Source organism: Calonectris borealis, chromosome Z, assembly GCF_964195595.1.
Source record: "Calonectris borealis chromosome Z, bCalBor7.hap1.2, whole genome shotgun sequence".
Taxonomy (NCBI): Eukaryota; Metazoa; Chordata; class Aves; order Procellariiformes; family Procellariidae; genus Calonectris; species Calonectris borealis.
Window position 1 is genome coordinate 22,972,445 of NC_134352.1, and position 12,725 is coordinate 22,985,169.

Genomic DNA, 12,725 nt, shown 5'->3' on the forward strand with positions numbered 1-12,725 from the left:
GAGGATCTGACAATAGGAGGTAAGGACCATGGCAGACAAAACGCTTTGTAACTAGACTGACTGTTCAGACCTCAACTGGGTCATCAGTTGGCACAAAATTAGGATCTCTGATGGCTGTGCAGGGTTACATGAATTGTGTCAGTCTAGACATGTTTCGGTATCTCCCTCACAAAAGGATGACTTTCCATCTGGCAACACAACAAAGGAGCTATATATTTACGATGTCTGATGACTTTTGAACTGAGAGATAACTTTGTAAGTGATGCTACTAATTGGGAAGTCACCATGGAGAGGGAAAAGGGTGGTAATCAGCAGGACTGGCAAATGGTTCTTTTTCTCTTAACAAAAAGTACATTTTGCACAGAGCTATGGTTCTGCCTCTCTGGAAGTGGAAACTGCAGCTATTTCTAGTAGGATATAGAAAATTCGTCCTATTGCAGTAGCTTCCGTGTGTCTATTGAGGCACAGTAATGTTCTTCACAGTTTTAGGTCCCTATGCACGTCCAAAGACTGCAACCCTGTGTTGTGCCAAACTTCTTGTTTTGAGAGAGCAACCATTTCAACAGAAAGCTGTGCCAAGGCGCAGCAGTGACTATTTCCTGACACAATGTCAGCCAGAGGTAAATCAAGCCATCTATCCTTTATTTTAAAATTCCACAAACTTCATGTGATGACATCTTAGCTTGGCATGTTTTCAAGGGCCACCCTTGTTTTCATGATAGCAGGATCCAGGGTAGGTAGAAGCATCTCTGAAATTCAGGCCTATCTTGACCATCAGTAAAGCTAAGTCTTGGAAATGGAAAGAGAAACGCCTAGAACACATCATATTGTAATGATTCAGATTTAAAATGGCTCTTAAGAATTGAATCAGTAAAATCCTCTTTCTGTTTAGCCAAAGTACAGGATGAACATACAGTGGATAAAAGTGGGGGAGGGAGGCGGGGTTGGTATTCAGGAGCTACTGATGAGTTTTTTCCAGTGCATCGGCGGTTGCTTTTTATGAGTTACATTTGCTTATTTCTGTTCTCTCATTATCACGTCCATTAAATGAGGGGATACGCAACTCTGAGACATTTGAAAGCCAGAGACTGGCATGGATTGCAGTCATTGCAAATTTCAGGGATCTCTGTCTTTTTTATGACTGTGCAGTCTCCTGAGGTGGTTTCCCTTGGCTGCCTGAGGGGTTCAGGAGACATGGCCCGTCTCTGGAAATCCCCCCGGAGAGCCCCACTGAGAGAAACCTTCTCACAAGAAGAGAAATGGCTCTTGGTGATATAAGGGACAGATTCCTCAGAAGTGCCTCAGGTAGCTGTTTTTTCTACATGCATCACAGATAACCGTCGTTTTTCTTTTTCTCTATTTTTGACATGGAATAAGTGGTTCTCCTTACCACTGCGTGGTTATCTGAGCTGCTGAGCTGCTGTGCACTTGGATATAATCGTCACAGGGAGCTCCAAATAGCTCCAGGTCTGGGGAGCCTGCAGGCGGGGCTGGCAAAGCTGGGTGGGAGGTTTGAGCCGTGAGCGCAGCAGGCGTGCTGCTGCCTCCCTCCAGGCCTGTCCTCCCTTTTTGCTGCCAGTCTGTTGTTTCCACACCTGGCCGTCTCCCCACTGCCGGTGGTGTAACGCATGCCTGTGGTACGGTCTGGTTTTTGAGATCTGCTCTAAGCATCTGACAATCAGCAAAAAAGCAGTACAGTACCTTACACCAGCAAAGCATTTTTTAAAGCCCTCTCTGTCTTCTCTGTGATCAGAAAAGGCGACCTTTGCACAGGTAGCAGGCAGCACGGGTGTTCTCGAGCCCACCGATGCCTGAGGACGTGAGACAAGAAGACGTGGCATTTGAAGAGGGTGATTTTAAGACTCTTTGGGCATTTGTGTACTGTTGTTTTGTTGCCTCTTAAAGAAGTTTTATATATTAGTTATTTTCCTTAGCAGGCTAGCCCAGACCAGTGAGGTAGGCATGCATTCGAATTGGCGTGGGGATTCTGCGTGCCAGCCTGGTGTAAGACGTTAGTTTAAACTGCTGATGAAAAGAGAATTTATCTGCATTCCTTTTAAATGTCCAGCTGTTATCTCCTGAGAGGAGTCAAATGCCTAGGAAAAACAATCATGTGTCACCCTGTTCAGCTGGAACTGGAAAAGGCAGAGAGAGGAGTGAGGGAACATGCCAGGCTTAAAACAACAGGAGGATATTAGGAAAGGGATTAGGAGCGAAGTGTGGGGTGGAAGGTGTGTGCCTCCCCTTCAAAGCGAGCACCACGCAGAAAGCTCGGAGCCGTGCTTGTCCTCCCTCCCCTGCCCAAGCCCCACGTGCCTGGGGGCTGGCCAGCCTGCGTGGGTACCGATGCCCAGGAAGCCTCGGGCCTCTGTCGCCCTGGGCTGGCTGCCCGGCTGCTGCCTCAGGGCTTTGTGTGTGCGAAGCTTGGTGGACGATGCTGAGCTGAAGCAAATGGTGCCACTCCGACCGGGGAGCCCAAACTTGAAGGGGTCTGCTTGTAGCAGGCAGTGCTCCCTGTGGGTAGAAGGATGTTCCTAGGGATGGCAAGAGGCAGGATAATCAGGCCCCGAAGGCCCCTGACTCCTCTGCCAGGCTGTGGGAAACTTTCTTACCTCCTGCTTTGGAGAGAGCTCGTAACTCCTCTTTTGCTCCAGATTTGGCAAGAGCTGTGGGTGCTCGAGACCCCAGGGCGGAGGGGCGATAGCTTGTGCTTTCACAAGAGGGGGAGTTAGCTGGGTACACTCCAAGCCAGGGGCAGAAGAATCAACTTTCTCATGCCAGGGAAGGGCAGCTTCCTGTTTGCAGCACTGGGGAATTCTCGATGAAATGACCAAGGGCAGGAAAATCCGCCTGGGAAGACTTCTGGCATATGAAACCTGAACATGTCTGGAAAAGCCCAGACAGGAGGGAAAACACAAGGTGCGCAAGACCTTGCTTACATTATTCTGGGCCAAACGTGGTGTCGTTGTGTGGAGGCCAGATTGACAGAAACTGCAGAAATGTGCCCGATGTTATATAGTTTCCTCTACGGCTCTGGCAGAATTCCCTGCTCTCTGCAGCGGTAGCCTTGAAACCAGAGGAAACGTTAGGCCCTGTCCGCCTGCCTTCCTATTCAAACCATCCTGTAAGTCTGAAACAAAAAGCCCTTGAGAACCGCTTAGCAACTGAGTGTTTTGATTATGAAAATACAAAACAAAAGTCTTTGTTACCAGCATATTAGGCATTTCACTGAAAATAGTGGTTTTATGTTGGACTAGGCTATAGGCCCCCGAATACACCTATTCTGAGCTTTTCCTTGGAAGGGGAGCAGTCGGGGATTTCCCCAGCTGACTTCTCGACTGCCCCGCAGCAGAGAGCCCTTGCATTGGAAGCGAGCCATGCCCTCAGACTATAAGCTTTTCCCTCTTCTGGGAATACGTGCTCATTTTCTCTGTGCGCACAAGGTGCCACGGCTGTGTTTTCTGCACTCCAGCAGCAGTAGCCAGTTGGAAGAGGAACTGTTGGGAGCAAAAGCTGTGCTGACTTCTGCGGTCCAACTGACCTGTGGCTTGGGGGCTGACAGAAATTGTGTTCTTCTAAAAATACTTGCTTCTCCTTCCCTCTTCCCATCAAAATACACACATAAATGCTTTCTCAGGATCCATACTGGTCTGTATTACAGCCCTGGGGCACGATAGCAAGGTGAATTTGGCATGTAAGCTTGTGTGCGAGTTTGCTCTTCAGACTCTGGAAGACTGTCTGGCAGCCACAGCCATACGGCGATCCCTGTTGGGAGGATGTTCGTATGGTTGTCGCATCAAATGCAGTTCCATCCCTCGTTCGCAGCTTTGACGCGTTCTTATCCTGGAAAAACGCTGCATATGACTAGGACTATTGTTTTAAAATATTCTGTCTTATTAAGACTGTAGTGGCTGATTCTTCATATCCTGCTGATTTATAATAGCAATCAGGAAAGTGAAGTGGTGCTAGAAATCCCGTAAAGACAGCTAACCCTGTAATGCATTAAAGGAATGCAAATAGCACCTCAGGATTCATTATCACTCCCATTCACTGCCCAACTAAGCAGTCAGTTTTGGAGAGATGCAAATAAGAACAATTCTTTCTGTCCAAACTGAGGTAATTAGTGATAGGAATGGAGGGAAGTGGGACGAGTTAGCATTATGAGGCAAGGGATTTTTACAAAGCGATAGAGCATTTGCTGGCCAGCCAGTAAGGTAGAGCTCTGAGGTCTCTCATCTGCTACTAAAATAGAAGGTGCAGCACTCCAGGGAAAATCTTACATGTTTTTTGCACGTAATAGTCGTTAACCAAGTGTATATGCATCTCCATTTCCCAGACTAAAACAAGGTACTTACTGTACCTTTACTGTTGCTGCTATGTCTGTCTACTCAGGTGTTACTTGTTCTGTGAAATGCCTGTTGAAGTAAAGCTATTTAGGTAGGCGTGTTTTAAATCGGGAACAGTAAGTGTAAAAGTAGATCACTGTGTGTTGTTTTTGTAAGAATTTGGGACATTTCAGCACATGCAATCAAACCGCCCATTGCTTTCCCTGAGATTAAGGTGGGAGTAGGCACAGCTAGTGCTGTTTTCATTGACTTGAAGACATCAAGAAAAGCCAAAAAAGAACTGTGTGGATCTGGTGAGCTCAGAGAATACACGTGCTTTACTGGTATGAATGTAAATTTGAGGCATCTATAGATTTGAAGGATTACCCACTGTTACCTGTTTAGCTAGATGATTCAGAACTACCATCTGAAAGTTGTTTAACTAGCCTGTGGAGGCCCAGGGTGTTTACCACTCTGCTGACTCTGTATCTTTGGCAAGCAGCAAGACAAGGATGTTATAGGCCAAATGTAAAGAAATACCTCTTGACGTTTAGCTGAGTTTGGACCGAACATGACTGATTGAAAGGTATGAGGGCAAAAACAGACAAAAGGTGATGTAACAGTTTTATCAGGTAACAGTAACCGTAGCAACCAAGCTTTACCATGCATGACAAGTTCCTCCAAGTCTTTCCACTGTGTTTCTTTTCCACGCAGCTTTTGTTACAGCAGGTGTGTTAAGGACTTCAGTTGCAGTAAACCGTGGCTCTACAGGGTTCTTTCCCATGGGACTGTGTGCAGTGTTTTCACAGCCATATCTTTTCTTGCACATAATGTTAAATCAACCCCACGTGATTTTTAGTTTTCTCTCCCAATCCAAATACTGCGAAGTCCATTGGACTTGCTGTTCGTGCTAGGTCGCAGTGCTGAGCACGGTGCTGCTGAACCTTCCCCGGAGCCTCTGGCTGTGGCGTCCTTTGGAGCAGACAAGCACCAAATTTACCCCACTCTGTTCTGTCGTATCAGTAGTGCCACACAAACGTTAGATAACGGGTCTGGCCTCTGCCAGGTCTGATGTTTTCTTATTTATCTTCTATTGCAAGTAAAAACTGGATTTTGTTTGTTCCTGTTTTCTTTGCAGAACACAGATTTTGACTGCAGACTCTGCTGAGTCTTGCTGACTGCTGAGATAGGATATAAAAAAAAGTCTGTATTTGGGGTGGATGGCGCTGAGCTTTTAACCGCTACGGAAAAAGATTGCGTAATTTGAAAACTGAGAGTATGTTACTTCAGTGAAAGGACGCATGAAGAATACTGATGATTCTTCATCAACAAGGCCCCTCTCATGTCCTTTTTAATTTGGCCAGTAGACCAGCGTCTGCAGTGTGTTGGGATAAACTGCTAACTTGGAATATTTCCCCGGCTGACTTTGTGAAAGCCCTTCTGTTGCTGAAGCCGGGCACAGTGAAACATGCCACAATGTGCTGCCCTTGTCTCTGGTTATAAAATGCTGCCCTTGCCAGGCCAGCCTCAGAACTGCAGGCTGGTGAGCGGGGTTTCGAGGAGCATCCGTGTGGTCTGCGCAGAGCTGGGGAAGCTTTCACAAACTTTAGAGTACTCATTCCCGTGGGGCTCAGTGGGTTTATGTGGGAGGTAGTGGTAGTCTTGTAATTGAGATTAAGTCCAATTCACTCACTTAGCAGCGCTGCAACAAAAACAGGAGGGAAGGGCAAATCACTGCAATGTGGTTCTAGGTAGCAAAGCACAGGTAAATGTCTCCATGCATGCAAAATTCCCAAGTGTAAGGTTCAACAATACAAAATCTAACTTTGTCCCAGTTTAGCCCAGCTCCATGTCATTCTTATCCCCTTTTTTTTTTATTTTCAAATCTGTTGTTTTTCTCTCTGGCCTGTCTGTGCTGACCCATGAGGATGGGTCACAGAGAAAGGCTCCTGGGTCTCCACATCAGCACCCTTGCACAAGAGGTGGGACAGTCCCATGTCTGTATAGGAGCGGGCTGTGGGCAGCCATCGGCTCTGGAGCAGGGGGCTCCCCGGGAAGAAGCACCTGCCTCATGCCATGTGCTTGCCTGCGTTGGGAAATGCTTTCTAAAGGCAGCTTAAGCCCAAGCTGTAATGCTTACTCCTCCCCAGAACTTCTGCCTTGTTTGCTTTTTCTTTTCCTCATGGAGATATTTTTAACGTAAAAATACTATAAGGTACCTTACTTCCATTTTGGCACACTTCATGTAATTAGTTTTTGGTTCATAATTGGTAAGTAAGTATCGGTAACTATATCAGCATTTTAAACCTCACTACTGTGGCTTATTTGAAAGAAAAAGAGTACCTCATAGGAGAAAATGCCTGTGCTCTCTCTTCTTCTGTATCTCTTGTTCTTAACTTTTTCTGTTTCCCACTGCCACAATGGACTGGACTTGCAGCCTCCTGAAAAAAACTAGTGATCTACTGTAATACAGACTGTAGTATAAATTACTCAGGTAAATTTGAGGCAGTAACTGAAATCAATGGAATTGCTCTGAGCGTGGTGAAACACTGGAACAGGTTGCCCAGAGAGGTGGTAGATGCCCCATCCCTGGAAACATTCAAGGTCAGCTTGGACGGGGCTCTGGGCAACCTGATCTAGTTGAAGATGTCCCTGCCCATGGCAGGGGGGTTGGACCTTTGAAGGTCCCTTCCAATCCAAACTATTCTATGATTTTATAGTAATTTTTAAGTAAAAAGTAAAAAGAAATTTGTTTAGTAAATTATCTTTAATAGCAATCCTAGTATGCTATTTTTAATTAAAATTCTTGTATGATTACCATGATGTTTGATTTCCCTTGGTAGTTTTCTTCACTATCTCATTCAAGACACAGTAGGTGGCATCTACTTTATATATATTCTTAAGTTTTTATTTATGTGTCTTTGTGATTATTTCTTAGTGTGATTTGATACATACAAGACCATGATCCACAGAGAAGTTTGTTTTCTCTTTTGTCTGCTGCATCTCTGATCCTGTATTCTAAAATGGTGAATGTTATAAAAATCAATCATCTGTGGAAAAGTTTAATATAAGAACTACCTCCTGAATTATCCAAGTATTAGTAAGGAAATATTTTCAGCCTTTCAACTCAGCACAGGACAACCATTCATGCACTTGCAAGCTGAAGTGTTATTATTTCTGTTTTGAAAATAGTTTTTTCCCTCCTTTTCTCCTAATCCAGGGAGAAGAAACTGAAAGTTAGAGTGCAAGAGTTAGTGAGTGCTTTGGAGAGACTCACAAAGAGCAGTGAAATCAGACATCAGCAGTCTGCAGAATTTGTTAATGACCTTAAAAGGGCAAACAGGTAAAGGATCTACTAGCAGATGGATGCACCATTGATTTTTTTTTTGCTGTGTTCTGGTAATGCACTGTAATCCTCCTCCAACCTTAATGACCAGTCTGTGGATCATTGTGTTCACATGAGTTGACTCTTTAAGGTTATAGTTAGAGATGGGGAAGGTATAAACCTCCCGTGTATGACACTAACAACTACATAACTAAGAACAGAGTGGGGGAAATAGGTTAATCTTAAGTTACTAGTAAATGCATTCTTATTAAAACAAACAAAAACCTCCATTCAGTCAGATTTATGAATCTGTTATTATGTTTAAAACTGCTCCCTTTTCTTTGGCTCCAGCCTCTTTATTAATAAACTGGATTCAATAATCACACTTAAATTTTATTGCTCACCCAGTAGATTTTACTGGCGCTGTGTTTGGATGGACTGAGAATATGATGGACTCTAGCTACACTTCCTGCAAGGATCCTGTCACTCACGATGTAGTTTTCATTAATAAATTATACTTGAAAGCCCATGTGGTGAGGGGCAGTACCCGTCTCAAGCCTTCCTACTGGGTCAAGGTGGAGGCATAGAAGATGATACTTAGCAACTGACAAATTAGCACAAGATGCCATCCTCTGAATATAACTTATTTTTTTAAATGGAAAATACAAAATCATGCTGGATTTTGTAAGCAGATTCTGGCCATGCAATGTTTTTGTAAATCATGACATGTTTCATGTTGTGGTATCCTGACTCACAAACAGTGCTTGGCAAGGTCATCACCAGCAACCTCTCGCTGGCTCTCTGAACTATGTTTAAAAATGTTTTCAGTAACCAGTTTACTAGTAAAGGTGCGTACTTGGCCCAAAAAAAGATACAGAGATTAGCATTGATCTGGGTTTGGATCAATAAGGTTTGGATCTAATGCGTTTTAAAGGACTAGTACATTTTAGGAAGATGATCAGTACCCAAACTTTGGAGTTCCCTGAAGGTGGGGTTTTGGAGTGGATTTTTGTGGCACTTGGTATGAACAAGGCTTTTTGAATGACCTTGTATTGCCTTGTATTTCTTACAGCAACTTGGTAGCAGCTTATGAAAAAGCAAAGAAAAAGCATCAAAATAAGCTGAAGAAACTGGAATCGCAAATGATGGCCATGGTGGAGAGACATGAAACACAAGTAAGGATGCTCAAACAAAGAATAGCTTTACTAGAAGAAGAGAACTCCAGACCACACACCAATGAAACTTCACTTTAAATGCATCTCTTTCAAAGATGCTTAGTGCCATTACAAATTTCTTTCTTTTGGAGGCTGACTTTTAGGTAGCTTCAAACACTAAAAGCTCTGACTGTCAACACTGACACACTTAAGCACCTTCTCTGGGATCCCAGAGAGGTGCCATGGGGATAATATAAGTGTTAAACTTAAGGACTGTTTCGTAATGTAAAATGGCAGTGCCTGAATTATCATGCTATAATTATGTATGTTGTCTGTGTCATTATGTCTATATTCATACAGCTTCTCTTCCATTTTATGTATGTCCCATGGGTGATAGTGTCACATAGAAAAATAGTTCATGTTAAGAGGTTTTAATTTGGGCAGTTTGGAGGTAATTTGAGAGTTTTTCCAATCCCTGAGCGCCCTCTGCACACACGACTCTGTATTGTACCCTCAAGACTGGCTGCTGTGGTTAAATCAACTAAATAGGCAGCTGCAGAATGGGGAGGTGATAGGCTGGCTTGCTTTTTTGCACCGTACTTGCAGTACTGTTGCTCACCGTGCAGATCAGGTAGGAAAACTCCTGTTGATTTGGAAAAAACCAAGAAACCCTAGTTGCATCTCTGAAAACTATGATAATGGTGTATTTCTTACAGTTTGTAAGAGGACTAAAGGCTGTGAGTTTCACCATGCCAGATACCCTTGCCTCTGTGCCAAGGTTGGGTAAGAAATTATAGGAGACCTCCTGGTATTTATATTGCATGGTGCTTGCAATTGTTTTGTGAAACAGTTGATTTTTCTTGTTAATACGTTATAGCTAAGGTTTTCTTTAAGAAGCTGGGCCATTTTTGTCACGTGTATAGTGCTTATTACAGCTTTCTGTGATCAAGAGGTAGAATGTCTTCTTTTTATACTTATTTTGACCAAAAAAGGTACTTATTAGGAATGTACCTGTTTAATATTGAATACATAGGCACAAAACTATAAATGTGTAGGTGTATGGATATACAGCCACAAACAGAATGTGAATGGTGAAGTCTTCATACAGCTTCTTAGGTTAGATTTTGTTACTGCTAACATTCTCTTCTTTTTTTTAAGTCACATCATGTTACTGTATTATCAAACTGACTGAATTGCAAATGTTGGCCTATTATGGTAAGGCACATTGAGCAAAGCATGGCGATCAGGTTGATTTCTCTAGGGAGCAACATACAGGAGTCTGTTGTAGTGCCTGTTTCATTCAGAATTTGCTTCTTTTTGACTATGTAAAACAGCTTCCACGTTTGTTTTAACATGCCAAACAGAGTCCATTAGCTTCGTTAGCTTGTTACCGTGTTACACCTCTACTTTGTGTTTTTCAGACTCTGTTTTCCATTTCAGGAGTTGTCTATCCTTTTTGCTTTACATGTTGAGTTGCACCTCAAGTTTTATTAGTGTATTTAGAATTATGATAACTTTTCTCACTTACTCCTCCAATTTCTAGTACTAAGGAAATATTTTTAGAAGACTTGAACCATTTTTGTCTACTCTTGGGTTAGGCCAGGCAGCCAAAATAGTTGTGGGAATTTGTGTTCAGAATATGGTGTTAATGTTAAATCTCGGTTACATCTGAAACTGTAGCAGTTGGTATTCATGACCTCTCTTGTTACTGTAGCTGCTGTTTTCTTTTTTTCTTAGGGTAGTGATTCCTGCTCCGCTAGAACCCAATATATCAGCTACAAAGCCAACATCATATGTGATTGATTGCAATAGCAAGTTAAAACAATGCTGATTTCAAAATTAAGTTGTAGGTAGTGATGCCCTGGAATTGGTTTTGATCAGTCCTCTTTCTCAAGATAATTGCACTTCTTAATTTATAATGCAAATAGAAATTTTTGCAAACCAGTCTGTTGAGGGAGCAGGCACATTAATTTCTTACTGCCTTTATGGTTATACTAAGTATGTATCTATGGTGTTTCCCTTTTTTGGCCAAGTTTCTCACCAACAGGAATGTGGGATTTTGCTACAAGCATCAGTGGTAGCTTATCACACTTGTTTTGAAGAAACACAAAAAAATTACCCACTGTGTACTGTGGCAAAAATGCAGTTACAGTTTTGTCTTCTTGCATCTGAAACACCCGTGTAAATGAGGTCATCTCAAACTGTCCGTGTGAAATACCTTTCACTTAAGGTGACTGGGAACCACTGCTGCACTGGATTTCCTCTTAGGCTCAATTTTTTCTATTTCTTGGTAGCTAGAGAAGCTGTTAAAACATAATACGATGAAGCTTAAAGCATTTCAATTGAAACCTGTCTTTAAAGGAAAGATACAAATTAAGGAAGCATAAAATGCACCTGGGTTTAACGGCATAAAAAGCTGCAGTGTCCCCCAGTGCCTTTTTCAGGCCTAACAATTTGCTGATTCTGCATAAACTGAACGTTGTTTTACTACATTTACTGTGTATCTTCCCTGCCAACTGTGCTCCAGAAGTGTTTTAGAATAAATTATAAATCATCAGTAAATGTAAGCCACTCCGCCTTTCTTCCCATAGGGCTTGTAGATGAAAAGGCAAGACTGGTATCATACAGCCTCAGCAGTAGCTATAGTTTGCCTGACCACCAGTTATCCTGCCCAAGCAAGCAGCTACTGCTTCATTTGTTGGCGTACTGGAAAAGGCCAACAGGGAAGTGGTGAAAGGTTTACTGTTACTGTGAAAACTGTTTAATATTAACAATTAGCTGCAGTTCCGGTGTACCTGTTAAAATGGCACCAACCCTGAGAATAAATGCCAAAAAACTAACTCCTTTTATGCAACTGTTTGAAATACCAGCACACCAGCTATAGATGAGTGTGCAAATCACCTTGAGCCACAGCAACCTAACTCACTTACCACTTGTTGCAGAAATATTACATTTGCAAAGTAAGAAAAATAGGTGGTTCTTGCCAACAGAACCTAAGTTGATCACTCATTAATTAATCTTAGGGTGTTTTTTTGATTTTCTATGTCACCAGAGTGCATGAAACTTTGTATTTCACAGTGTGTTCAGAAAAAAAAGTACTTTTTTTCTAATTAAATGTAGAAATCTTCACCAGCTTGAATGTACTGTTAGCTATTGCAAAGCACATGTGACTAAGTTTGCATTAATGTCAGTGTTGTTCTACTGGTTTTATTGGGATTTTCTCCTCCTTTAGTACTGTACCATACATTCTAATTCTAGAAACTTTTCACCTTACTGAATTAGCTTTAAATGTGTTGCTGCTTTTTAGTTTCCTAGCTGCTGTAAAATAGCTATTTTGTGTTGATTTGATATAGAATTGTAAAAACTGCATTTATTTATACAGAGACATTTATAATACTTATTTTACAAATGTTCTTATATTCTGAATAAATTTCTAATGCTGTTTCTTTGCCTCGGGGGTTGTTCTACCATACCATGTCATCTTATTGTTTAATTGGAACCTTAAAGGTGCCACAAAGACTTTCTCCAGGAGAAGTTATTGAGGGAGATGGTATGACACTGTCAGGAAAGTTCCCAAACAGGGACATGAAAAATTTTAAGAACTCACCGGAGATCTGATCACGGGTTTTAGCTGAGCTCAAGAACATTAGTACTTGCCACAAACCCTCTACAGCTTCAATGAACACTTTACAGAAATGGAAGGGCACATATGAAACCGTTTCCACACATCCAGTTCTTTTAATAACAAGTTATATGGACCAAAAAAAATTGCTATTTCATAAATACTTTAAAAGTACTGATTGCAGTTCACACACTTCCTTTCTCCAGTACATCTAACCTTTTAAAAATTTTTTTTTTGCTTTCCATTGTGTTCAATGGGCCCCTTTACAATTGACTTTAAAAAATAATACTTCTTTTCCT

The 12,725-nt window shown here is 42.2% G+C and overlaps 1 protein-coding gene across 1 annotated transcript in view; it reads left to right on the forward strand.

Annotated features, from left to right (window-relative positions):
• MCC (MCC regulator of Wnt signaling pathway) overlaps positions 1-12,248 on the forward strand; it is a 225,520-nt gene extending 213,272 nt beyond the window's left edge. The window contains exons 18-19 of the mRNA XM_075136679.1: positions 7,546-7,668; positions 8,723-12,248. Of these exons, the coding sequence (XP_074992780.1) occupies positions 7,546-7,668; positions 8,723-8,903 (304 nt within the window). The 3' untranslated portion in view covers positions 8,904-12,248. The remainder of the gene's footprint in view (positions 1-7,545; positions 7,669-8,722) is intronic.
• The last annotated feature ends 477 nt before the right edge of the window (positions 12,249-12,725 follow it).